At 33.5% G+C, this 26,772-nt stretch overlaps 4 protein-coding genes and 1 long non-coding RNA gene across 8 annotated transcripts in view; 2 read left to right on the plus strand and 3 right to left on the minus strand.

The window, feature by feature from the left end:
- Positions 1–26,772, plus strand: part of LOC135072622 (transmembrane protein 62-like) — a 229,583-nt gene that overhangs the window by 164,339 nt on the left and 38,472 nt on the right. The gene's annotated exons all lie outside the window — the stretch shown is intronic.
- Positions 74–2,309, minus strand: LOC135072612 (serine/arginine-rich splicing factor 7-like). Of its 3 annotated transcripts, XR_010257464.1 has the most exons (5): positions 2,109–2,309; positions 1,820–2,001; positions 1,540–1,733; positions 1,091–1,322; positions 340–431 (listed from the first exon to the last, which is right to left on the minus strand). XR_010257464.1 is itself a non-coding variant. In XM_063966607.1 (4 exons), exons 1-4 carry the CDS (start codon positions 2,110–2,112, stop codon positions 278–280), a joined length of 534 nt encoding a protein of 177 aa, XP_063822677.1. In that variant the 5' UTR covers positions 2,113–2,309; the 3' UTR covers positions 74–277. The 3 variants fall into 3 exon arrangements, 2 of the variants coding, with proteins under 2 accessions (XP_063822677.1, XP_063822678.1); XM_063966607.1 differs by lacking the exon at positions 1,091–1,322 and having other exon boundaries at positions 74–431; XM_063966608.1 differs by having other exon boundaries at positions 340–1,322.
- LOC135072961 (uncharacterized) lies at positions 3,199–4,532 on the minus strand. Its single transcript, XR_010257542.1, has 2 exons — positions 4,259–4,532; positions 3,199–3,635 (listed from the first exon to the last, which is right to left on the minus strand). It is a non-coding gene; the product is annotated as an uncharacterized LOC135072961 (long non-coding RNA).
- LOC135072614 (phosphatidylinositol 3-kinase regulatory subunit gamma) lies at positions 4,964–10,607 on the minus strand. 2 transcript variants are annotated; one of them, XM_063966610.1, is made up of 5 exons: positions 10,009–10,607; positions 8,715–9,407; positions 8,276–8,581; positions 8,051–8,186; positions 4,964–5,196 (listed from the first exon to the last, which is right to left on the minus strand). In XM_063966610.1, the coding sequence occupies exons 1-4, from the start codon at positions 10,086–10,088 to the stop codon at positions 8,051–8,053; spliced, it is 1,215 nt and encodes a 404-aa protein (XP_063822680.1). In that variant the 5' UTR covers positions 10,089–10,607; the 3' UTR covers positions 4,964–5,196. The 2 variants fall into 2 exon arrangements, with proteins under 2 accessions (XP_063822680.1, XP_063822679.1); XM_063966609.1 differs by having other exon boundaries at positions 4,964–8,186.
- LOC135072627 (integral membrane protein GPR180) lies at positions 10,833–20,530 on the plus strand. Its single transcript, XM_063966629.1, has 7 exons — positions 10,833–11,528; positions 11,754–12,029; positions 12,102–12,261; positions 12,445–12,582; positions 13,531–13,786; positions 15,888–15,992; positions 16,226–20,530. The coding sequence occupies exons 1-7, from the start codon at positions 11,062–11,064 to the stop codon at positions 16,369–16,371; spliced, it is 1,548 nt and encodes a 515-aa protein (XP_063822699.1). The 5' UTR covers positions 10,833–11,061; the 3' UTR covers positions 16,372–20,530.

The raw sequence follows: 26,772 nt of genomic DNA on the forward strand, positions 1-26,772 counted from the left end.
TAAAACGGCATCGGGTTAATTTTCATGAGCATTACCCGTCATCAAGTACTGGAATATAAAAATGAAACTAACGTTTTTAAATGACACTTTATTGATCACTAAATCAACAAATTCTTCTATTGTATTTAAATGTTATCGCCTAACTTTATGTAGACAGGAATGATATTTCTTAAAATGAATATCAATGTACTTAAAATATTCTTGTTCAAGGCTGTAATACATATCTTGCAGTCATTAAAGTTAACATGTATAGTAACTTGAAATGGGCTAGTTCAGCCTAGTTGGACTTTTTAGAATCTTTGGATGGTGAACGTGATCTTGAGCGCGACATGGATCTCCCCTTGGAGCGGGAGCGGGAACGGGAGCGGCTGCGGGAGCGCGAGCCCGAGCGCGGCGAGCGGGAGCGGGAGCGGCGGCGGGACCTCGAGCGGCTGCGAACACAACACCCATACACGTTACTACGATTGCCATATTACCAATAGACACGTCAGTTACCCACGTCAAACTGTCGGATGTAATAAAACTCGTCGTCAAATGTCTGCAATGAAGATTCACCAACTATTTCAAAATAAAGTCTAAGAGGCTGGCCTTTTCTGAAAACTCAATTTATAAATGAGTAATAGTCACAACATCAACTAGCAGTAATACAGAACTAAAAACATTCAGAATATGCAACATTTTCAGCTTCTTTTTGCAGGTCATCCAGATTCTGTGGTTTGGTTAAATTTTCTGATCAAGGTGAGTCAGCTTATTTAGTTTAGGGGCTGATTCTGCTGCATAAGTCAAATCACAAAAACGCAAAAAAAGAATAAATTGCTTCCAATGTTCATTGTTAGTGTTTTAGAAGTCTTGATGGCCCTTTATGAAATGATGTGTTGCATTGGAGCAGCAGAACCACCAAAACTAACCCCAGGTACAAATTAATATCATACAGGCAATCAGTTCATTCACTGGCCTTGTTTATGGTTAATTCTTGTTTCCACAGCTCCAAGGAAATACTAGAATATCTACTACATAATAAAATAAATGATACTTTGATTCTAGCAGGTCTTCATTGTACACAAAAACGGGATAATAATGTGTAACTCACTGAGTGCACGCAGTGATTACATTAGATGTGCGACGCGCCGATTGAACATTTTTGTTCAATGTAGTTCTCGACTAGTGAAGTGTGCACGTAGGCATGTCGTTCGCGAAGAGCGAAGTTACCGAAGCGGCCAACAATATCGGTGTACACGCCGCGAAGTGAAAGCTACGTAGCGCAGACAATAAGAAGTGCAGACACTGACGAGTTCGTTCTCGGCGCACAGGCCAATGATAACCTATAACATAGTTATCATTGGTATATGTGAATCCAAAACAGTGGGATGGAATCTTTATATGGTAGCTTGTTAACCATTTAAAATTTTAATAATCAAATGTAGTACATTTGAAAACTTTAGGACTACCAATAAATTTTGAACTGAAGATTCCATACCTGTTTTTAAATAGTTACACCAGTAGTAACGACTTACAATCCATCAAGAAAAAATATACAACCTGCGCCGGCGGCGTCTTGTGCAGTCACGAGCATAGTGTCCTCTATCCCCACAGTCATAGCAGCGGTCGTCATAGGGCCGCGGAGGCAGACGAGAGCGCGGAGGTGGCCCTCTTCCTCCATAGCCACGGCTTCCATTGGACATTTCAACGCGCGCGCGACGTCCACATATTGTCCTTCCGTCTAGCCCACGAATCTGTCATGAAAACCAAATTTTAATACCATGAAATTATACGGGTACACTTCTAGACGAACATATGGCATTATCCAATAATTACTTACAGCATCTTCAGCGTCGCGAGGGTCTTCAAACTCCACAAACGCAAAGCCGGGTGGATTTCTCGCCACCCAAACATTTCTCAAAGGACCGTAGTATGAGAAGGCATCTTCAAGCTCTGGTTTGCTTGCATTATTGCCCAGGTCACCAACATAAACTTTGCAATCCCCGTATCTAGACATATTTACTAGAAGAAAAACGTTTTGATATTAAAAATCACAGCAAACATCGATGTGCGTCACAATTTAACACCACGCATAGGTTACACTAAGTTTATCAGATCAATGATCTTACCCATAGCTTATGATAAATATAACAAGTTAATTGTTAAAACTTCATTTAAACTTAAGAGAATTGGCCATTCATCACTGTATATCAACAAAATTTAGACGAAAACTTGAATCGGCATCAAAGATCTCAGCCCAATCAATCAGAAGACAAAATGGAGGCAATCTACGCGCTACGCGCACCAAAACTACAGCGGAAGTGAGTAGTCATAGACTAAAGAATACTATGTATGTTGTCAGCCTTAAAAAATATGACAGCAGTTGTAAAATTAGTGCCAAAGATAATATAACATATAACCATAGAAAGGTCTGCGAATATTGAGTACGGACAGAGCCCCGATTACGGTAACTTTTAACGTTTCCAATCCAGACACGCTTCTCGATTCTGCGATACGATTGGTCGTTCAACAGCGTACGTCAGCTGTTTTGACCAATCGTATTGCAGAATCAGAAACGCGTCTGGATTGTAGACGTTAAAAATTACCGTAATCGGGGCTCAGTACTGTGCCGCGGACCGCGGTGCATCAACTTATCGATATTTTCAAATGTTTACAAAAAAATAGTTTGTGGATAAAAGAAAAGGTTGTTACATTTTTGCAACGCCTTAAAAAGTCCATACTAATGCCATGGCAATAAAATTAAAGCAATCCCAAATCGTTTGTTAACTAATACGATGCGATACGATAAAATTGAACCGAATCGCAAAAGCTCGTCACTAAATTTAAAAAAAAGCCGAATCGAAGCGGACATCAATTGATTCGACACCACCAATCAATTGACGTACTTTTTAAAAACTGTCAAAACGAGATTCCCATAGATTTTGTATGGCAATACAAGCAAGTGACGTCATAATTTGTCAACTTTTACATTTTACAAGCAACCAAAAATCTTAATTTACAGGTAATTTAAAATTAATATGTTAAAAGTGCATGAGTGTGGGCAAATGAAACAAAACAGTGTAGCGTGATTCTTCTTATTTTCTCAAATACCTAGCTAGTCCATATGAAGTCTTATAGGTGTACCAGAATCTCATGGCAAATGGGGAAAATAAACTTTGTTGAGTGCAATACTGGGGAAATTGGATTAAACGATCTTGATACTGTTTAATTTTTATTTATGACTAATATTAATGAACATGAAGTACGAATGCCTACCTATACATTTTAGGTATGTGTATGAAGAATGTTGTTATACAATTTTTCAAGACATCATGTTCCTATGTTAAAAACCCGTTTTAACATAGGAACATGATGTCTTGAAAAATAAGTAAACCGTATATTACTGTAAATAATTTTATTAAGTATCATACTTATAACTTATCACTTCATTCAAAACTAGAAAACGATTCTAAGAACTCCACTTGCATTTCTTGTTGTTCTTCAAATAGATGATCAAGTTAAAGAGGTATTAATATAATATAAATCGCTTTTTCAGCATTTCAATTACTCAAACTTGCTTGATGAAATCTTTTTCAATTTTCTTTACATGGTCATAACATTTTCACCATTCCTCTGCACCAATGCATGAAATACACCTGAAAACCCCGATAAAGCAGCTATTAGGTAAGAATAATATAAAAATCGCGAAATTCTCACGTCCGAAATACCGCAGTGTCTCAAGTCAAAAGTATTTGACCAGTGTGTGTTGCCAGTGATGGTGTATGGCTCTGAGACGTGGTCGCTTACTATGGGCCTCATAAGAAGGCTCAAGGTCACCCAAAGAGCGATGGAGCGTGCTATGCTCGGAGTTTCCCTACGTGATCGAATCAGAAATGAGGAGATCCGTAGGAGAACCAGAGTGACTGACATAGCCCGCAGAATCGCTAAAATCAAGTGGCAGTGGGCGGGGCACATAGCTCGAAGAGCTGATGGCCGCTGGGGCAGAAAAGTTCTTGAGTGGCGACCACGAGCTGGAAGACGTAGCGTGGGCAGGCCTCCCACTAGGTGGACCGACGATCTGGTGAAGGTCGCGGGAAGTACCTGGATGCAAGCGGCGCAGGACCGGTCTTTGTGGAAATCCTTGGGGGAGGCCTTTGTCCAGCAGTGGACGTCTTTCGGCTGAAACGACGAATATAAAAATAAACATAACCCTCCTTCTGACGCAGTTAGGTAATAAACTAAATGTAGGTAAGTATCAAAACATTTCACTCCAACTTACTGTCAACTCAACGACGCGCTTTAAAATCAAAGATTGACTTTGAATTATGCCTTATTTTACAATACACTTTGAAAACAATATGACTTGCTTGAGTTTTTTCGTCTTTTTCACAAAAATAACAAATAGGCATGAAGAGATTACAAAATTTCTGCAGCGACTGACAGATCTCTTGATTTACTTTGACAGGTGACAATAAAGCCATAGACAATGGCCATATGAAAAACACACTTTTCCAATATTTTTGTTTGCCATGAGATTCTGGTACACCTATAGTAAAACACCACAACTTTACACTGAGACTCAAAGGGTGGGAAGGGGTATCATCTATCATTTTTCGTTACATTATTAACCCAAGTCCCATCCCACTTGGTCCCATTTTGTAACTCGTCTCACTTGAAACTAGCACAAATTTTAATCAAGTCGACCTCGACGTGTATTGCCAACATCAAAAAAGAAAAAGGAAGATTTTGGATGGCAATACTAGCCTGTGACGTCACTATTTTGTGAACTCAAACTATTTTTTTTAATACAATGCAATACATTAATAAAAATTCATAATTTGCCTCATTATCATTATCTTACAATAATAGTTGCCGCCAACCGGCCATTGTGGAAGGCCTATGTTCAGCAGTGTACGTTCTATGGCTGAAATGATGATGATGATAACAGTTACCAGTTAAATAGGGGTAAAAAACGGAAACGAGGTTTTCATTGACAATTTGTTTATTATTAACACTTATTAAAACATACTACTGTTACACTGTTTTATAAAATGGCGACAGTTCGTCTTTTATCTTCAACTTATGCATTCAGATTTGGCTTCTATTGACTTTTGATATCCAACAACCATAATATTGCATAAGCTTAGATATTAAAACCATTGTTGAGATCATATCAAGTACCTAACTGAATTGTTATTAACTCGAAAACATTCATACCTGAAAATAATAATTACATTATATCAAATTGAATATAAAAATAACTCCGATTCAATAATCTCACTTAAATAAATTGTTCCTGTTTATAAATATGTTCTTAGAACTTACACCATAATTTTAATATTTAGAATACGTATACAGCTATAAAGACATACAAAACCAAACTACAGTAATTTTATACAGCTGGATCAATCCAAATATGTCGAAGGTAGGAGTGTATTATTGTTATATCAAAGCAAACAGATCTCAAAGTTAATATCGATTAGGTCCACATTAGAAAGTAATAAATTGAAATGGTATACAAATTATAAAATCTTGCAAAAAACAGTAAGAGTGAAAGATATATTAGATTATGCGTAAAACGACTGTAAAGCTTCAAACAGAAAGCCTTTCTAGCGCATCAGAGATCTACAGTTCGCATTCTGTGTCAAACAGTATAATACAGTGTAAACAAGAGCGCTTTGACGTCCAGAATGCGTTCTATTTGAAGAAGACATTGTGTTGTTTCTGACCTTAAATTTTAAATAAAAATAGAAAATACAGAAAGATTTTACGTAATTTTTTTGAAGTATCAAGTCAATTCTTTTTCTTCTTGAATTTCAAGATGACAAAAATGAAAAAGGGTCATGTTTTCTCAGATCAGTTTTTTTTACATAAAGCGATTAAGGCATCCATGATGGTATCATGAATACGCATTATACTTATTTCAGAATCAACACAAAGGTTATTATTAGGTACATAATATCCATTAGGTGACAAACAATATTTTCTGAAAATGCGATTACATATACATACATGTTTTTTTTTACTATTTCTATTATTTTCTATTAAAGTCAATCAATGGTACTGAATGAATACGATACTATTAGGGAAATATTTATTTATTGTGGGAACTACTAAGGAATCAATCGATACAATCGATATTGAGCCTGCATTACACTTCCTATCAATCAATTTAATAACTTAGGCTTATTTGATATCAAGGTAGACGTTAATAATACCATCAGTTTAATTTGTTATTCCTACCTAACGTATTACAATTGCAATCTTACAATACTATATTCTTCATTCTTCAATACATACCCTTATAAAACGAAACTCATTAATTGACAAGAACACATTCATTTTAGAATACCTCGTTTTAATGTGAATGTGCCAAAACAAAGAGATGAAAGAGATGGTGTAATCAGTCTTTTGATAAAACTGTTGAAGCATTTTTATTGGTCTCAATTCACACTTATTATAAACCAAGTATAGCAGTTTTAATTCAAAAGACTTTGATTGTTACAAATGTTATAATATTGCACATAAGTACAGTAAAAAGAAAGATAGAGATTAGAGAAAGCATTCAGTAACATCATCTTAATGTAAATATAAATATGTTCTCTTATTTTTCTTGACATCAAAAACATAATAATGATATTAATTAAACTCTTTTTATGTACATACATATACTAAAATATTTTCATGCCTGAAAGTTCGTAACAGACTTACTAGCACACACATTATTATACATAAGCCACTAAACCAATGAAGGTGTTTAGGTTTGCATTCAATATAATAGTTTTGGTCAAACCACAATCCAAGGTTTTATTTAATCTTGTTCTTCCCATTACATCATTTCAAGAATATTGCAAAATCTGATTTTTTTTCCATTTTAATTCATAATTCAAACCTCCAAATACATCCATCTTCATTCTTCATTTCATTCAATTTATCAGTTCCTTACATAAAAATTACTTTCGAATTCTTTTATCCGACAAGGCCACAATCCTTTTCAAAACATTTTTACATAAATGTAATATAATTAATTACGGAAGATCACATTTTAATGGCGTTTATCTTCATTACTTTGAAACTAAAAAACAGATATCCAACTAAACTTTTCATAAAAAACAAGAAATTGAATTTTTAAAGGCAAACTACAACTGGGTTATTTTAAAACCATTATTATTGTGTATGCATTTTATCACATTACTATCACAATTATATGAACAAAATTAAAGACAGTATGAATAACAATACCAACAACATTCAATGCATTTGGTATTCAAAACTTCACAATATCCTACTAGCTAGCTAGTACTTATATCATCGTTAGGTTCTCTAACACTATCCATACACTCAAAACATGTCTTAAAGATACATACTGAAGATTCACATACATTATGCAGGCGTCAATATCTGGTTTCTTAAAATAGGTACCAAATCAATCATCATTGACTCCACTAAAATCTACAACATTGAAATCGTAAGCATTTTGGACGCATTAAAAATGATATTTTCGTTGCCATAATATTGTAATATTTTAGCTGAAACAGATCTTGATGTTCATGTTCTTATAAAACTTTCAAATGATATTTCTGTTTTTTTATTCCTAAAACAATAGTTTAGGAGCAGGTGGTATACTTATTTGTGCGTTTTATGCAATAACTCTTTCATAGTGGTTTAGATTTATGTAAATATTTGGGTACATGAGATTTTAGGACATGTTTACAAATAATATTTCACACATTGTCAATCTATTCACAGAATAGAGGACAAAAACAAGTATTTCCTGAAATATAAATATACATACATGACTTAATTACAAAACTACTGACAATTTTGTCAAATTCTCATGGTTTTTGGCTTATTGGTATAGTTGTGGCAGAAGAGTTAAGGCCATACTACAATTTAATTTATGATTGGTACCTATGTTTTTACTTAATTATAAAAACAACCCACTTTAATTAAGGTCTGCCATTTGTACCCAATAATTTGTTGTGAAATAATTATTAAATAAGTCTCTCAATCATATCTTTTTGCCATTTTGTGTTCATGTATTGATTTACCTTAACTCCCGCATAGTTACCTATACTGCTTGCTGTTTCTTCTCAGGTTTCTTCACCAAATGAGCATTTACAGGATACTTCAATGTTGTCTTTAAGTGGTCATTATGCTCTTCTAATGAGTTCACTGCATAATGCAAAACAAGCTCATTCAGGGTTCTGAAAATAGATAATTGACTTTTTATTATAAACAAATTATGGAAAAAAGTAAAAATATATCAAAATATAAGAATAAAAGAAATAATCACTTGTAAACATTGTAAGGCTCAGCAAAACCATATCCTCGTTCAGTCTCAAATATAATGCAATGATAAACCATGTTATTGCAACAAATGGACAGTGCCAGCTGACCAGTAGAATTAGGGCGAATCAAAAAGGTTCCTTGAGGTTTCCCTTCTAGTAAACGTTCAGCCATATCCCGTGTACATTTCTCAACTTTCCAACTTATTGATTCTCGATGGGCATATAACTCTTCTAATTTATGTTGTTTATGTGTGTTGTCGTCTTCTAAAGCTTGCAAATATTCATCAGTTTTTCCTCGCCTTTTTAACCATCTGTAACACACAATAATACATTGTTTGATCAAAAGGTAACACCAATTATTAAAAATCAAGCTTTTGATATAAGATTGCAGTTAGATAATTTCATATAAGAATATTGATGATTTTCAATTTAATTTATACTTACACTTTGTAACGTTCTTTTGTACTATAGAGAGGCATCACTTCAGATTTGAGTTTAGTTGTTTCTCTTTCTAGTAACAGGCTGTACTCAACGGCTTCCCTCAATAAGCTATTTAATTGCAGTTTTGCCTGTTTCAAGCTGTTTAGTCTTAATGTTAATTGATCATAATTTTCACTAAGACCATTCTTTTCATGAGGTTGAGCTTCAGATATCATTTTTTCTTGTAATTTTAAATGTTCCTCACATTTTTTGATAGCTTCTTTGAAGGCATCGAGGGCTTGTCTTTTGTATTTAACTTCTTCCCTGAGCCTCATATATTTGTAAGATCTTTCTCCAAAATTCCTAGTTTTGAGTACATATTCTTTATGTATCTCTTTATATCTTGTTTCCAAAGTTTCATCATTTTCACCCCCATCATTTTCTTGTAGTCTTGATAAAGGGTACATAAGTTTAATATCCAAACTGTTGTTGCAGTGTCCAAGTGAATACTCTGTGTAGAACCTGACCAAGTCCACCACGGAGGTGAACTCATAGGGCTCACAGAATCCATAGCGGCCATCTTGATTGTATATTTTAATCAATTTGTTGGTGCCGCCTTTCCGAACCGTTAGTGTATATCCACTGTCTTTATTAGAAGCATTGCGGACTAGATATGTGCCATCACATGTGTCACGGAGCTTTTCTGTGGCCTCATCCCTAAAATTAAAGTAAAAAAATGATTATTAATCAAATTGTGTGGTGGTAAATATATTTTTTATAATTAATTTGCACAACAACATTACATTATTGCATGACTGATTAGACTCATCTCATTTAAATGCCACAGAAATTACACAATTTCTTTTAATTTTGCATGTCATTTAACACATTTGCCTTTTGTAATTATTTTTATAGAAAATAAAGTACCTACCAAGGTGCATTATTAAATTTAAAAAATGCACCCTTTAATTAATTACAATGTTTAGTAATGTTTCCTATATTATCAAATAAAAAGCATCATTCTAATAGGAAATGAGCCCAGTTTTCCTATTAATAATGATAAACTCAATAAGGAATATTTTATGTAAAATATAGTTATCAAAGTTGCTAGTATAATATGTTGTATTGTACATATTTAATACATTTATGTTTATACCTACTTGTAAATGTTATCTAATTTTGTAGGTAAAATCTACTACTAAAAAACTCATATAAATAATAATCATAAAATCATACTAGAAAAGACCTATGTATCTAGGTAAATTATATAAATGGAGAGAATAGTTATATTCCAGTATGTGAAATCAGTCGAACTTACCGGGTGATGTCGCCCCAATACCATTCTGCGTTCTCCAAGCTCTCGTCAGCTGATTGTTGCGGAGCGCCTATTTCGACCATTATTAATTCATTGTCAATTCACTTTGACACGTCTATTTGTTTTAATTCTACTTTTAATTTATCTTCAGCAAGTGTATGAACAGGGTAAACTAAAATTTTGATCTCCAAGGTTGTACAATCCGAGCGGCTAGTAATACGCTTCCGCCTTTGAGGTTAAAGCATTTCTATGATCCTATTGTGCATTCGAAGACGTTAACTTCACAACGCAACGAATTGAAATTATAAAATGTTCAATAAATCACAAATTACACCATAAAATTATCACTGACTATGTTAACCAACACTATAAAAAGAGGTATCTAGATCACAAAGGAAATGGGCGAGTTTGAAGATAGTTGCTATGGCACTTAGTTCTTCGTACTTTCCGAATAGACATAACCCAAACTTGATATTTCGAAAATATAACATTAAAACAAGAGAAAATACGTTGATTAGTGACACATTTTCACAGTTATTATAAAAAACATAGCTTTTACAGCATTTTACAATGCCAAGCACCATTCCGCCATGGATGAACTAGTGTTGTCCACTCATTAATCGGTAGCAAAGTGTCATCAAGACAAGTGTTGTAAAACCGATTTGTTCTGTGAATACTGCACTGCCCTCTGTTTTTATTATGGTGGCTCCATAGGTCTTTATAAGGTCTTTACCAATCGTAACATAATCGTATTACTCGAAGAAAACCGACGATTGTGCCAGCAAGGAACTGTGTATCCGAATGTGACCGACGTTTCATAAATCATGTCAAATTGACAGACAGTTGACGTCTGTTGTTTTATTTGTGATGGTGTCCTCAGGAATGTGGAGGAGATAAATCATTAATTTTTAGAATTAAAAAGCCATTACCAATGTGACAATATTGCAGATCGACTGTTAAAATAATATGTGTTAATTCCATGAAATAATATTTAAAACTCTTTAAGACATTTAAATCTCCGAAATGTATTTAATGCAGTGATAGAAATTGTCGAATATGTGTACTAAAATTCTAATAGTTTTATTTAGTTTTGTGTTCCTAGTCGTATCTTCTACACATATAAAAGGAACTTTCTCAACAGATGACTTTTTTAAGTTCCTGGTAAAGTTCGGCTTTCAAAAGACTGATATTCACTACCAGAAAGAAACATATGGCTACATTTTCGGAAACATCACCTCAAATCAACAGTTTAAGTATCCTATAACTTTTGCTGTGTTAGATGGGAAGCATTTTATAAATTATTACAAGAATCGAGATCTAGAAAACAAAGAGCTGGCATGCCAGGTGATGTTCCAGGATTTAAATAGTTCAGCTTACCATCCAAAATGTAATGCATATGGGCAAGACTTATTCAGAAGAATACCTTGCCCGAAAGGAGAACTGTGTATTGACGAAGACACTCCATGGAATGTAATTAAGAAAAATCAGTTTACATATGTTATTCAAAATACTGGCCAACCAAGGTAAGTTGTATTATTTAGATTCCCTACCCTCTGACCGTTATAACACTTCTCAATGCTCCCAGTCCCAGATAGTGCCCATTTTTATAAATTGTAAGAGATTGTTTTTAAATTGTAAAATTTCACACTCATGATCATAAATACTTTTTAAAATTACTTTTTAAATGAATCCTTCCATATTAGTTCGTCATATTTTGGAAGTATTCAATCTTTAGTTGTCTGTTATAGGTTTTGGTATGTGTCTATGGTCGCATGCTACTTGGATGAGGTTAACTGCACCTGGCACCATTACAGTGGAGCACCCACGAAGGACAGCAAATCTCTCACGAAAGTCCCGCAAACTATCCAGTATGACTTCTGGCTTGTCAACGGCAGCCCTAACCTGTCCTTGTACAACACATTGCTCTACCAGTTCTCATTTGATCGGCAGAACACATTGGAGCTTTATCTGGTGTTCTGGCTATGCTACGTCATTTTACTGCCAGTACAAATTTACGCTGTCAGGTAACTTAACAACTTAATAAAAATACAGTTTTGTTCAGACTGTCTAAACTGAACTTTACTTTTACTTTTCAGAACTCAAAAACACCCTGTAACCAAGTTGTTCACATTCAGTCTTGTACTGGAATTTGTAGCCTTATGCTTCAATGTTCTCCACACCGTCAAGTTTGCAGTGGACGGAGTAGGTTTCTCCGGTCTAGCAGCAGCTGGAGACATTTTTGACATTATGAGCAGAGTATGTGTAACATATCAAAATAATTTATTAGCCTCCACTAAAGTGTATTGTTATTTTCTGTTTTATTATTTCTTATAAAAAAGTGCCAATTAATAATTGCTATTGATTTGAATTTAATCAATTAAATACACAAGGGTCTTTAACAAGTAATGTTGTTTTTGAAATGTATATTATGTTTTTCAGACTCTGTTTATGTTACTTCTCCTATTACTGGCTAAGGGCTGGGCCGTGACCAGGCTTGAGCTCACTTACAAGCCTTTGGTTTTTGGCGTATGGCTTGCCTATGGAATAGTGCACATACTTCTCTATGTTTGGAATACTGTAAGTACCTAAATTACTGTTTTGTGTGTTTTAGTGCTGTTTGTTACTTAAACATTTGAGGAAAACTTTAAATAGGCTTAAATATTATATTTTTAGAATACAAAGATTTGAAGTCATAATGTAAACATCCATGTGAATGTAAATTGAGTCCACCCTGGCAGATCAATGGTAAATTATTATAATGTGTTAAATGTCCAACATGACTAATGATAATACTGGCACACATTGTGTATCAGGCACATTTATCAACAAAGGACGCCCTATATACTTATATTCTTCCAATAATATCTAGCTTCAAACAAAACGATAACAATCAAATCAGTACAATTTCGACAACTTTATACAATCGACATCAAATAAATCGCACCTCCCGCGACAAGCACTTTCAAAAACAATGCATCCATGCATCCCCACTTCCCACCAATATTGGCACCATTTAAAAGCCTAGTTCTAAACTTCATTTCATTAAAGGAAAAGTGTTTACCCCAAAAATGTGTCTTTAGAAGGATCCAGTCACTTCTTCAAAAAATAGGTAGTTACGCTTGAGCCAACTTTTATGGCTATAAAACTCTTAAATTGGATTTAATCGCTGTTAAAGAGGATACGTGAGATCATTATTTGGTTCTATAACCATAAAAATTGGTCTAATTGGTCCCAGAGGTGAGCCCCGTGTGAGGTCTTTTTTCAAGTCACATTTATGGTATATGTTAATCGTTTATTAAGAAATTAAATGTGTTTTTCTTTAAGTTTATTTATTGGGCTTTCAAATAACACCAATATTGTTGGGGCACCATGATTGTGTCAGAAGAAGTTCGCGTCGTGGAAGGTGCGATAAGAATAAGAAATTATTCATAATGTTCATTACCGATTTATTTGATGTTACGATCTCTCTGTCTAAATCACAGTAAACAGTCAATATTACCTTACACACTATATTTATATTTCTAGACGGAAGTGGACATAATCGAAGAAATAGACGAGTATCAAACATGGCCCGGCTGGTTGATCCTGACTCTCCGCGTGGCCATCATGACGTGGTTCGTTGTGGAGCTACGCAACACGATGATATACGAGCACAACATGCCGAAGTTGAACTTCCTCCTGCATTTCGGCGCGTCCAGTCTGGTCTGGTTCGTGTACCTACCAGTGATTGCGCTCATAGCGCTGCAGATCAGCCCGCTTTGGAGGTTCAAGTTTATACTGGGTATGTATATCCTAGCACAATAATTAATTTATAAAAAGGATGACTGCAAAAGCTGACGCATTTATGTTTTTTATTTGATGTGGAAGTTGATGAGGACTGATGTTTGTTACAATCTGGTGGAGTTAACTTCACACCTCTATGGATTGAATGAACCTCTATGGATGGTATATCTCGCAATCACCCGCGATTTTCCCCGTGTTTACCCCGTTCGTACAAGAGTAACCGCAGTGGTTGGTGGTAGGGCTTGTTCTAAGTCCGCCTGGCTAGCTAATACCACCCACCATCTTACCTAAGTCTGTCGCCATAACAACAATGTTAACAGCATTGTTGTGTTCCGGCAGTTAGAGGTAAGATAGCCAGTTCCTCCGTGGTTGAGGGTTCCGGGTGAACCTCGCTTTCACCTTCGGCCTGATCGTCACTTACTTACCATCTGGTGAGATACAGGCCAAGAGCTTCCTCGTTGTCGATAAAAAAAAAGAGCGTCGATGTGACGTCATAGTCGCCAGGTGCACAGTTAACTCGACCGGGTTGTAGTTACTCTTGAATGCAAAAACTACTGATATAGTTTAAGACCCAGGGGAAAACTTATCCCCGTTTATAAAGGGGGACATGCTTGAGATAGTCTGTGATATACCGAGATTCACGTGAACAAAGCTATTTATAGGTCTACCAGAATCTCATGGCAAACAAAAATATTGGAAAAGTGTGTTTTTCATATGGCAATTGTCTATGGTTTAATTGTCACCTGTCAAAGTAAATTATGAAATCTGTCAGCCGTTGCAAAAATTTTGTAATCTCTTCTTGACTATTTGTTATTTTTGTGAAAAAGTCGAAAAAGCTCAGGCAAGTCATATCGTTTTCAATGTGAATTGTAAAATAAGGCATAATTCAAAGTCAATCTTTGATTCTAAAGCGCGTCGTCAGTTGACAGTAAGTTGGACTGAAATGTTTTGATACATTTAGTTTATTACCCAACTGCGTCAGAAGGAGGGTTATGTTTTTTATTTATTCTTACTTAATAGCTGCTTTATCGGGGTTTTCAGGTATATCTCACAAATTGGTGCAGAGGAATGGTCAAAATGTTATGACCATGTAAAGAAAATTTAAAAATATTTCATAAAGCAAGATTAAATAATGGAGAAGTTTCCAGAATCGTTTTCTAGTTCTGAATGAAGTGATAGGTTATAAGTATGATGCATAATAAAATTAGTTACTTAAAATAATATACGATTCATTTATTAATTGTTAGACTTAGACCATGTTTAACCCTCCCATAGAGGAGGGTGGAATTCCCTCACCCTGCGCACTTCCTCGGCGCGATCACTCACTCCTACCTACCACTGACTGGGTACTACTAACTACTAGTGAATGAAACACTGTCTTGAGGTCAACTGAATTCTAATAGTATTTTCCATTTCAATTTTACATTCTTTACGTTTCGCCATTTTATGAATTTGACAAAACAGAATAAACAAAATACAAAACCTGTCACCGAAAAATCAAAAATTTTAAAGTCTTCTAAAAAGTAAATCGACTGTCAAAATTAAAACCCGCACTGACACTGACAGTCAATCAAAAAGTTACTCACAGTGACATTTCTCACGAATTATGCCGAAGTTTGAAGTCTCGCTTCTGCCAATCCTTTATATTTCAAAACATTTTCCCATGTTAAAAACCCGATGCATAACAACATTCTTCATAGACATACCTACCTAAAATGTATATTCGTACTTCATGTTCATTAATATTAAAGTCACAAAAGTAAAATATTAAACAGTATCAAGGTCGTTTATTCCAATTTCCCCAGTATTGCTCTCAACAAAGTTTATTTTCCCTATTTGCCATGAGATTCTGGTACACCTATAGCTAGTCATTAATAATTCGATGGACAGAACCTATAATTGACTTCAAATGTGGGTATTCAAGTTATAAAGAAGCCCGCGTTGCTCTTATGGCAAAAATGTTATGCTGCCATTGGAATATTATCTGTCGTCCTTTAGATTATAGATAGTTGACTGCCGAATGTTTGATAAGCGAATGTTGAAGTGTTAAAAGATGATGCGATAAAATATTTTACGAGATTGTTTGTTTTGATTTCCAGGCATAACATATTCTGCCGACTGCCTGGCGTTTTGTGTCATGGCGCACTTGCTATGGCCGACTCGCTCGGAGCAGTATCTGCTGTTAGCGCCATCTGACTATACAGGTATTATTATATTTCCGAATAATTAACGAATGACTCAAATTAAACAGGTTTAATAGCTAGATAATTTTCCTACGTATTAGGTTTATGCAAGGATGACTATTACAACCTTATCCAAGCTTAATGGCTAGCATAAGGATAACCACTTCGTTTGACTATTTTTTTGTAGGACATGTTTAGGAACTTTTAACGCCACACCCACCCCATTGTGCTTATAATATTTATTACCATTACAGCGGGAATAGAAGAGCTTGACGAATTCAACGAGTCGCCGCACGTGGTTCACAGCGACACCGTCGCTCTGACGTCCGAAAGCGTCAACGCGGACGACGAAGAGGTAATATTCACTCGCGCGCACAAAAACGGCAGCGTCTTCTCATAGCGCCTCCCAGAATCGCCCCCGGACGAGGACTGTCCCAATGACATTGACAGTGGAGATGACATGCGTCAAAACGAAAATACTACAGCAAATTTTGGTGGGTAGCACGGTTTTGGTATACTAATTTGACGTGTATGCTTCCCACTGCCAAGGATTACACACAGCGTACTAATAAAGATTACAAGAATTATTATGTACCTAGAGAAAAATTATATTATTATAGAATAATATGGTCACTCAATTAAGGCGAAGGGGGTAAACCATGGTACTAATATTATTATACCCGTTTTCTTTTATAACTAAACTTCAATTTCAAATTTGAATCAGTGATCACAAACAAAATAAGGTTCCTTGTTAAATTTTATTGGGATAACCACTTCGCCTCGTCGTTAGTTGGGGTTTCAGAAATAATTATTTTATAGGTGTACCAAACGATTGTAAACTTTGGGGACCGACTAGTCCGTTTTATCGTTGTTTTTAATAGCACAAATTATAATACCTACTAGCCAATGTAAATGTATGAGTGAAATACATATCCATTTGTGTTACGTCGCTACTGATTGAATAAGCTACTGTTTTAACTATCCATCGGCCATACACAAACTGGCACTATAATATGTCGCGATACGACCAGATTCATAGGAGTTCTTACTTCTAAATCAATGTCTATAATTTGGACATTACACTATAAAATAATAATAATGAATGTTTATTTTTGCCTATTCTTTAGCTATTAAATGGTGTAATAGATTTTATACCCGCCTCGCGTACATAAATCAGTAGGTCTAGACAAGTGGCACTATTTGATCGAATCGAAAATTATATCCGTTCACGGAGCGATGTAACTCCATACAAAAAAAAACGGCCTTTCGACCGTATTTCGACATTACAACTGTCACGTTTTGCCACTTGTCTAGGGGGGTAGCATTCAACGGCCGATCTGTAAATCAAATACAAGATTTGCATTTTACGAGAGGTGGGATTAGCCCGTCGAAACAGTAGCTAGACTATTTTGTAATGATTGTCCACAATACAAGTATTCCAGGTTAAATTGCCTTCTAAGTACAGTCGCGGAATGAAAAGGTTCGTCACCTTAGTGTCGGTTTTCGCTTGTACTAGGTACTGTAAGAGTCAAACCTGCCAACATAACAGTGCAAGAAACAGTGCTGCTAACATTTAAATAAATATGACGTTTGCTTTGCTAACGAATAAGGTTTTGCTTGTTTATTTTTCTATCCCATCAGTGCAATGCAATGATGACATTGACCAATTGACAATAGTTTTTTTTATTTAATAGAAATAATAATGGCAGGTTGAACCAACAAGAAGGTTTTAGTTTATCAATCATAATAATCTTCTTGACAAGATAAATCATCAAACAACTTTGATCTGAATAATTTTGAACTTTACTGACGAACTGTTAAAGATTAGTTTCTCTAACTCGAGATTATTCTGTAACATAGTTTCAAAAGGTAATATGTGCTCGCGATTCGTTGAAGGAATCAATTTGAAAACTGACGAACCTTTTCATTCCGTGACTGTACATACTGTAAATTGTTGTACCTATTAATGTTAGTAATATACAAACAATGAATATTTTAGTTCGATGTTTTAAAAACGAATGTGGACGATGTCTTCTGAATGTTGAAACATATAGTACTAAGTTTAGAAAAGAGGTAATCACACAAATAATTATATGAATGTATGTTGGTATGTTCCGTTATTTAGGGGACATAATATTCAATCAAACGAGATAAGAACAAAATGTAAAGTATGTGCCAACTTTGGAGTAAATTCATGTACTTATCTATGAGAAAGCTAGATAGTCAATATTTATTAGTGTTAGACGATGTAAAAAAGTTAAAAGAATTTACTATAATGTAAGGGATATTGTGGTGAAGTACTTGATTAATATTGATGCACGCCACTTAGTCGTACTTATTTACATTACAATGCCTGCCACGAATCTTGAGCACTCGGTGGAAGAGTAAAAAAAGTAGTTCACTACTTAAATACTTATTTTGAGAACTTATTTAATACCTACTCTACCTATGGCACGTATTTGGGCCTGTAAATGCTACTTAGTTAATACTACACCTTAAAATTGAGCGAAGTAAACATAATTTATAAGGGTTAAATCAACCTCTACAGATGTTGCGCGTTGTTGCAAGGTGTTGCACAAACACCTTTTCCATCTGTGCGTAGGATCCGTGGCGGAGATTGTACAATGCATTATTGGTGTTGCCAGCTAAACTATTGTATAGATATAAATGGTGTTCTTATTGATGTTTCTTCATTATGTGGAAGGCGTTTAGAAAAAGTACCAGAGGATGTGTGGCGAGCAAATTATAGTGAATTTTTTAAAGGGTAAGAAACCAGCACAAATATATTTTTCACTGTCAAGTCAAGCTGTGCAACTCTTGTACTTTTTGCGATAAGTAGATTGAAATTCTATGAAAGTTATATTATTGGCTTCACTTCATGTTCTTTGACTACAATTTATTTGAAATTTCTTCTAGATCTGCTTCAAGCACGCTTTAGTTCTTTTTCCGATACAAAATTTAGTTACATTATTAAGAAGAAACGATGGAATATTGTATGTAAATGGAAAACGTGTATTACTAAAACACGAGTAACGCTGAAACATTCTTATGAACTAAACACTATTATGTATTACATTTATACAAATACGTAGCGTAATCTTATATCGAATATATTACGATAAATTATGGACTTGTGTACAGTGAATTTTTATTAGTAAGTGGATAAAATATTGAAGTACAATTAGATCTCATGTTTGATGTGATCATCGTTATACGCGGTTTTGATACAAGAATTTGTTATTTAGATACATTGATACTTATTTTTTATCCTGATATCCTTTATTTATACAGTCTTGAAGTATCTATTCATGTATATCTTAACATACTGAGATTATTTTGTAAATTGAGGTGCGCTATTATTAATTTGCAATTCTGACTCCTACGTGAGTTTTGGGCGAATGTTTTGGCTGTTATTAAACTCAAACTTTATATTTAGACTTGATTCTTTAACTATATTTATTACTTGCTTCCGAGACTCTAATCTCAGCATATTGTTGTAAAATAAAACGGCAGTGAATACAGAGCCCCGATTACGGTAATTTTTAACGTCAACAATCCAGACACGCTTCTCGATTCTGCGATACGATTGGTCGTTCAACAGCGTACGTCAGCTGTTTTGACCAATCGTATTGCAGAATCAGAAACGCGTCTGGATTGTAGACGTTAAAAGTTACCGTAATCGGGGCTCAGATTTAGATATTTATCTTGCGATCGAAACTATTTTTTTATGTTACCTTATACATATAGATATACTTTCAGTCATCTCAGTGAATGCAATGCTATTGACATAATAAAATTTGTAAGTACATATTAAGTACAGCTTTAATGTTTATTTTGAATATTATTTTGTACCTACATGCTTCGCGCTCGTCTTTTTACTGAAAATTATATTTTTGTTACTACCAACATTTACCACAAGGTAAAGGTGTGATGATGTAATGTCAATTAAATATTAAATACGATATAAATCACAATGTTGAACTACTAATCATATTTTTGTTATTTTTGCATATGAGCGCGGAGCAGTTTTTCGTAAAATGATAATAAGGTCCAAACGCACTAGGTGTTAAGCTTACTTTTAACAGCGACTCTTGCAACGTCAACGGCAAATCAATCCTGGCAGCCGATTTTATACCTTACTAAAAATTGCATTTTATTATTTCAATCGATTACTTAGTTGCTAATTTTCTTTTTCTAATTCGTGTTGATGTCATGACTTAACTGGGCGAATATTTGTCTACCCGCGTCGGTTAAATGCGCCTTGGTCTTTGCCGCACCATGTTACAACGATGAATGTAAGTGCATTTGGACCTTTAATGAAATTATGAAAAGTACTGTAGGCTAATTCGATGTTGTGCGGTGTTCAATTAGTCGGAACCTTTCTACTAAAATATTTTATGGACATGCTCTTTACATGAAATGGACTTTTGAAACAAGCGGGTTATCGCAATCTCCAGTGCAGTTGACTAAACACAATATTACTTTCACTTATTAATTATATTTAAATGTAAGCTTTTCTGTACCTTCGAAATCATTGTAAATAAATCTTTCATATTATATTCCTGTTTTTAATTTTACCTGACTCCTCTTTTAGAACCCTAAAACTTTTACAATAAAAATCAATCTGCCAACAACAATAATTTATTTACCCACACACATAGGTACATACAATAAAAACAGAATTAAAAGCTAGCACAGCACTTGAAAGTTAAAATAAGAAACAGATTTGATATCTACGTACAGAATGTTTACCTTAATTTAATTTAGCTACGACATAAAATTATTCATTACTATTCCTATGGATGATAATGATTCGAGTTCTAACAGTTAAAACGATGTCTTTAAAAGAAATAGACCTTCATCTATAATTCAAAATAATACTGGAAGTACAAGTTAGTAGGTAGATCGGTTGTTTTGAATTGTAATTGACTTAAAACATTTTACTACACGTCCTGGTGGAACTCTTACTTACAAACGGTGCTACAATATTTGCTGCCTGCTCATTGGAGCTCAAATCTATTAAACCAATAATATTATTAAGTCGCTGCCAAGTTTTGACAAGTAGTAATGAGTGTGTAAGCATACAATTGTAACACCGAATACATTGTTTGAAATTAATTGTTCAACTTAGAAATTAATAATCTACTGGCTTACTACTAAATTAATAATCTACTCCGCAACCGCAAAGGCGCAAAGTTCATATTATATGGGCAATTTTGAGTAATTTTATTACTCAGCAAAATAATGTACTTGCTCTCTGAATTAACTACGTCTACGTATTGCCTTGACATCACAATTGGCATAATCGCTCTGAATAAGACAATTAATTGCCCTTGAAATAACCACCAATTGCTCGCCTAAGACTGTCCACATTTTCGGCCGTCTTCTCTTTCATCTCGAGATTCTATGTTAGTGCTAGTGACAAATTCAACCGAAAATGTATAAATCGGACAACGGAGTAGGCCCGTAGACGTCTGGGAACAGTTAGCGCCTTCAAATTCCAGGCGAAAAAAGGCAGCGCTACAGTGGCGCCACTATGGCGCGATTGCTAGCTTGCAGCGCCATTACCATGACAAAGACGTGCGGCTGTTGCGCTTCTAGAAATTTCATGAAACTAGTAGCGCCACTACAGCGCTTCCTCAGACCTCTGATTTGAAGGCGTCCCAAAACTTATTCAGGACTTTCACAGAAGAAAAGTTCTAATATTACATTAATTTTATCTACTATCGCCATGAATAAAAATATAGTACGCATTTATGATTTATTTAAATTCTACAATTTGACAACAATAATAGAAAAAATATCCAATATATTATTATAATAATAGGAAAATATACACGATATATTATAAAGAATTAAAATTGAAACATTTCAGATAAAAATAAGTTTGTGACCAGTAAGTTTAAAAGATGATAGTAATGTTATAAATGCTTGATATAGTGAGTCGCGTTCACATACATAATACCTACACAGCATGGTAGGTACTTATAATATGGTAACTACGATTCTGGTTTTGTACTTATTTCTATAAAAGAAAACTGACAAAGAGCTATACCTAATAAAGAATAAATAAAATTTTAAGATAAATATTTCTAACCGCTATCACACTAATACGGATAATTATTTTGCTACATTATCATGTCTGTGAGTGAGGTCTTACTCAAATATTAAATAATGATAATTAAATTATCAATTCTATAAATGACGCAAAATACACAAGAAGAAATACGTACTTAATTATTATAATATTTTGATTATTATAGAAATATATTATAAATAATGGGAACTATAATCTTGTAGATTGTATAAAACTTATAATTTCACAGGTAAATGTCATCGTATTTGAAAAATATCTAACACACAGCTTGTTAGCATCCGCGACTTTGTAAGCGCAATATGCTGGCAGTTTATTGGTTTGCGATCCAAATCGGGTCATGGTCATACAATATTATTCATCCCATCCTACATGCGTATGCGTTTATTGCCATTTTACGGATCTAAGATTCCTAAGAGACTAGGGCTCATTCGAACAGAGCAAGGCGTAAATGTATGCGGATTATTATTGCTAATTAATTTTAGATGATACATGTAGATGTGGATGATATAAATTTAAATTATGCGGTTTATACGTAAAAAGCCCTATTGCTGTTCAAAGATAATGTTCAATGATGAATCTCTGAACTATCTGACTGACTGACATCCAATCCACAGGCTTGAACCTTTGTACAAGTTTGAATCCAATGAGTCGTTTACTATACGGGCCAAAAATTAGATGTAAATAGAACCTTTTACATATAGACCTACTTAATAATGATTTATGCCGTGACATACTAATGAAATACTAGCTATTCTAAAATGCCATAACACCGAACGAGGACGAGGAAGTACCCTACACCACTGTACACATTTTTACTTCTTACAGAAAAAAATCTTCTATTTTTTAATTGTAATATTTTTCACCATCTACCATTAACTATGAGTAAATAAATCGAAAACTAACACTTAAATGACAAATTGAAACATTGAAAACATTTCTCCAACACAGTGGACATCATTAAGTAGTTAAGTACCTAAAAACGGACTGATAGTTAACGCACAGTTTAATGGACACGGGTTACACAACAGTTAGGTAACTCTGTGGAAAAGCCCAATCACCAGCAGGCGGATCTTTCATCATATAAATATTTTATGAATTTAGAAATTTCTTCCCGAAAGGGATGAAAAAATATGAGGATTGAGAGGTTTTTAAGAAATCAGATATTTGCGGGAAAAAACTTTCCAGGAGCTTCGTTCCTTATTAAGTCCCAAATATTCCCATTGGAGAACAGATGAGAAGATAGTTATATGAGGAACCATAATAGTTTAGCTAGGAAATTATAAAGAAAATGGAAAATTGTATACGACAAAGACATCACACGTGTCAAACATACATGTATATAGGCGGCTATAAATTACCTATTTATTTAGACATTCATGAATTTATAGTGTACCTGTATGACTACAGAAATTTAAAACTGCCTAACGGCAGCTGTCGAGCTATATTTAGATGAAGAGTAGCCGACCTCGCGCGAAGCCAAACAATAGCTAAATGTTTACAGGTTGCAGCTATATCCAATCCAATATACCCGACTGAAAAGTAAATTTCTGGTGCTCCAGAAATTAACTTTGTAGCCAGCACATCCATCATAATATTAACAGGTGCTATTAGTTACAAGATAAGAACCAGATACCTACTTAAGATTTGCACGCAATTTATAACCTAACCTGTAATCATATTTTTATGTAGCTATACTCTAAAATAGTTAAACAATAAATGTATTATAATTGCATATATCATTAATATAGAATGTCATTTATTTTTCCTGGTACATTATTATATCAGAAATACCAACTTTTTATTTGCGAAATGTATATTTGCGTCAGCATAATGCTGACTTAGATAATTAAGTACTGTATATTTATAACATTCGATATAACGTAATCAGATTTAATGAATAATATTACAATAAATAATTCATCATAATTCTATGTTGGCACTAAGTATAAATTGTAATAGAAAAGTCAGAACTAATTAATTAACTTTAAAAGGAAAAGTAAAAGAAATATCTCTGAATCAGGAATGTATGAATATTATAATATTCGTAAAATATATTTTCTTACAGTTTACCAAATACTATTTAATTCTTGAACTAGAAAAAAATAATCAATACGTTTGTAGGTATAATATTCAACAGTTTTACTGTGTCATTACAATCAACAAAGATTTGCATACAATATACAGGGTGACTGGAACTGAACCCGCCATAGCTAATACGCGTATAGAGGAGGTCATTTGCTAATTATTGAACCTTACTTTCTATGACTAAAGTTTTATAGTTTAGGAGATATTATGACAATTTTTATACTTGTTTCAGATTTTCCCGAAATTTGACCTAAAAACTGCTTTAATTTTTTTTCTCGCATGATTTTAACCGATTTTTTTATTTGATACTAATATCGAATAAACCTTTAGTCAAATAAAATAAATTTCAGATCTAGATAATGATTCAATAACTAGTTACGAGCCGCCAAAGTTCAACAAAAGTACAAACCACGATAAAATTTTCAAATTCGATTTCGATTTAAGAAAAAACTAATGGTGATAATGGATTGCCAATGATCTTAAAAATATCTCTACCTTCTCTTCTTTCCAATGACATATCACACGTAGTAATTAGATATTGAAATTTATTAAAAATTCAAAGTTTATGGAAGAAAATGGAGTAATTTACGAAAATTATCCATACAAAGTTTCTTCAAACAACTCATATTTTCTGCTATACTCCTTTTCATAACTATTTTCGTGTTTTTTTTAAATGAATTTAAAAATAATAATCACATTATAAAGAAAAAAAAATTCAAAAAATTCAAAATCAACTTTGTATGGATAATTTTTGTATTATTACTCCATTTTCTTCCATAAACTTTGAATTTTTGATAAATTTCAATATCCAATTACAACGTGTGATATATCATTGGAAAGAAGAGAAGCTGGAGATATTTTTAAGATTATTGGCAATCCATTATCACCATTAATTTTTGTTTCAATCGAATTTGAAGTAGAATTTTTTATCGTGGTTTGTACTTTTGTTGAACTTTGGCGGCTCGTAACTAGCTATTCAATCATTATCTGGATCTGAAATTTATTTTATTTGAATAAAGACATATTCGATATTAATATCAAATAAAAAAAAACTGTTGAAATCACGCGAGAAAAAAAATTGAAGCAGTTTTTAGGTCAAATTTCGGAAAAATCTGAAAAAAGTTGACATAATCTCCTAAACTATAAAACTTTAGCCATAGAAAGTAAGGTTCAATAATTAGCAAATGACCTCCTCTATACGCCTATTAGCTATGGCGGGTTCAGTTCCAGTCACCTTGTAATATTTTTTTTACATAATCTAATAATCAATTTAGTTATCGCAGTAGCTTATACTTTTTATAATTTGTGTATGTTTCACAAATAATATGTAAATTATGTATTTCGATATTACTTGACAAATATAACTTTTGTATTTTATAATGTTATTTGATTGTATGAGTGTAGTTGGCAAGTTAATAATTGTGAATTTAATAGAAAGTATGAACCTGTATACATATTAATATAAATAATAATTATTTTAAATATTTTGTATTAATACCGCCTCTGAAACATACCTACATAGATGGTTAAAATTTAACTGTGAAAATAAGACGTCTTCTACTTAGATTCTATATCCTAAGTTTTAAGTGTAATAAATCTATTGTATTTGTAGGTAGGTATGTCGAGTTATAATAACCTAACAGTTACAGTAAAGTACAGAATTATTGAAATTATTGCAAAGTTTGACTCTCTGAGCTTATACATTACACATACGAAGTAAAAACACAACGTGTAATTGAATTAACAAGAAAAAAGTTTGTATCGTGTTTAGAATCGATCGACTTTATTTAAATAATTTAGTTTTTTTTTTCTTAAAAAAGATCAAATAAATGATTATAAAATTTAAAAACAACTTTTATTTCAATCCACTGTCGTTTTACGTCCACAAAGTGTGTTATTTGTGATTACATCTTATGGTTTTCGGTTATGTTATTGTGTGTTGTACTCATGGTTATTTCAATTACACTTTGTATATAAAAATAATTTTAGACTGTGTTGTATCAGTATGTATGACGTAATATCATTATAATTACTATTAGATACGATACAAAAGGAAAAATTTTACATTATTATATTAATAAAATTGCCCAAAGTAAGCGTAGGTACTTATCTACGTAACTAAATTATTCTTATTCATACAAACATTATATTCAAGACTAGAATAATAGATGTAATATAAATACTTGCAAAGGGCAGAGTTTCTTTTCTTTCCTCCAAATACGAATATTCAAAATGAATTTGTTAGTCATATCATATAAGATAGATAGATAGATATAAAGAAGTCTCTATATCTAAAAAGTCCCAAATTTTATACATAAATAATGTCGTCATAACCATTACAATTAGTTAGGTACATAGTGACTATAATTGATGTGCAGCACGTAGCACACCAACACAACAACCGGTTTTTAACTTTATATACGTATATTTATTTATATATTGGATAATATATTTTTTATGATCGTAATAAAATAATTTTTATACAATTTATAATCGACAAGAAGAAAACGCACGAACGAACACGAATGGAATCACCGCACTATCTTAATTTAGTAACATTATTATTATTATCATAAGGGTAAAATTTTACAGACATCAATTTTTACGAGTAAATAAATG

Source organism: Ostrinia nubilalis, chromosome 6 (genome assembly GCF_963855985.1).
Source record: "Ostrinia nubilalis chromosome 6, ilOstNubi1.1, whole genome shotgun sequence".
NCBI lineage: Eukaryota > Metazoa > Arthropoda > Insecta > Lepidoptera > Crambidae > Ostrinia > Ostrinia nubilalis.

Coding starts and splice junctions, on each gene's coding strand:
- LOC135072614 (XM_063966610.1), bottom strand. CDS start 10,088: ATGGTCGAAATAGGCGCTCCGCAACAATCAGCTGACGAGAGCTTGGAG. Junction 8,582..8,714: donor ACAAAAGAACGTTACAAAGT/GTAAGTATAAAT, acceptor TGTGTGTTACAG/ATGGTTAAAAAGGCGAGGAA. Junction 8,187..8,275: donor GAGCCTTACAATGTTTACAA/GTGATTATTTCT, acceptor ATCTATTTTCAG/AACCCTGAATGAGCTTGTTT.
- LOC135072627 (XM_063966629.1), top strand. CDS start 11,062: ATGTGTACTAAAATTCTAATAGTTTTATTTAGTTTTGTGTTCCTAGTC. Junction 13,787..15,887: donor GAGGTTCAAGTTTATACTGG/GTATGTATATCC, acceptor TTTGATTTCCAG/GCATAACATATTCTGCCGAC. Junction 15,993..16,225: donor AGCGCCATCTGACTATACAG/GTATTATTATAT, acceptor TTACCATTACAG/CGGGAATAGAAGAGCTTGAC.
- LOC135072612 (XM_063966607.1), bottom strand. Junction 1,734..1,819: donor CTCGCGACGCTGAAGATGCT/GTAAGTAATTAT, acceptor TTTTCATGACAG/ATTCGTGGGCTAGACGGAAG. Junction 432..1,539: donor ACAAGACGCCGCCGGCGCAG/GTTGTATATTTT, acceptor TTGTGTTCGCAG/CCGCTCGAGGTCCCGCCGCC.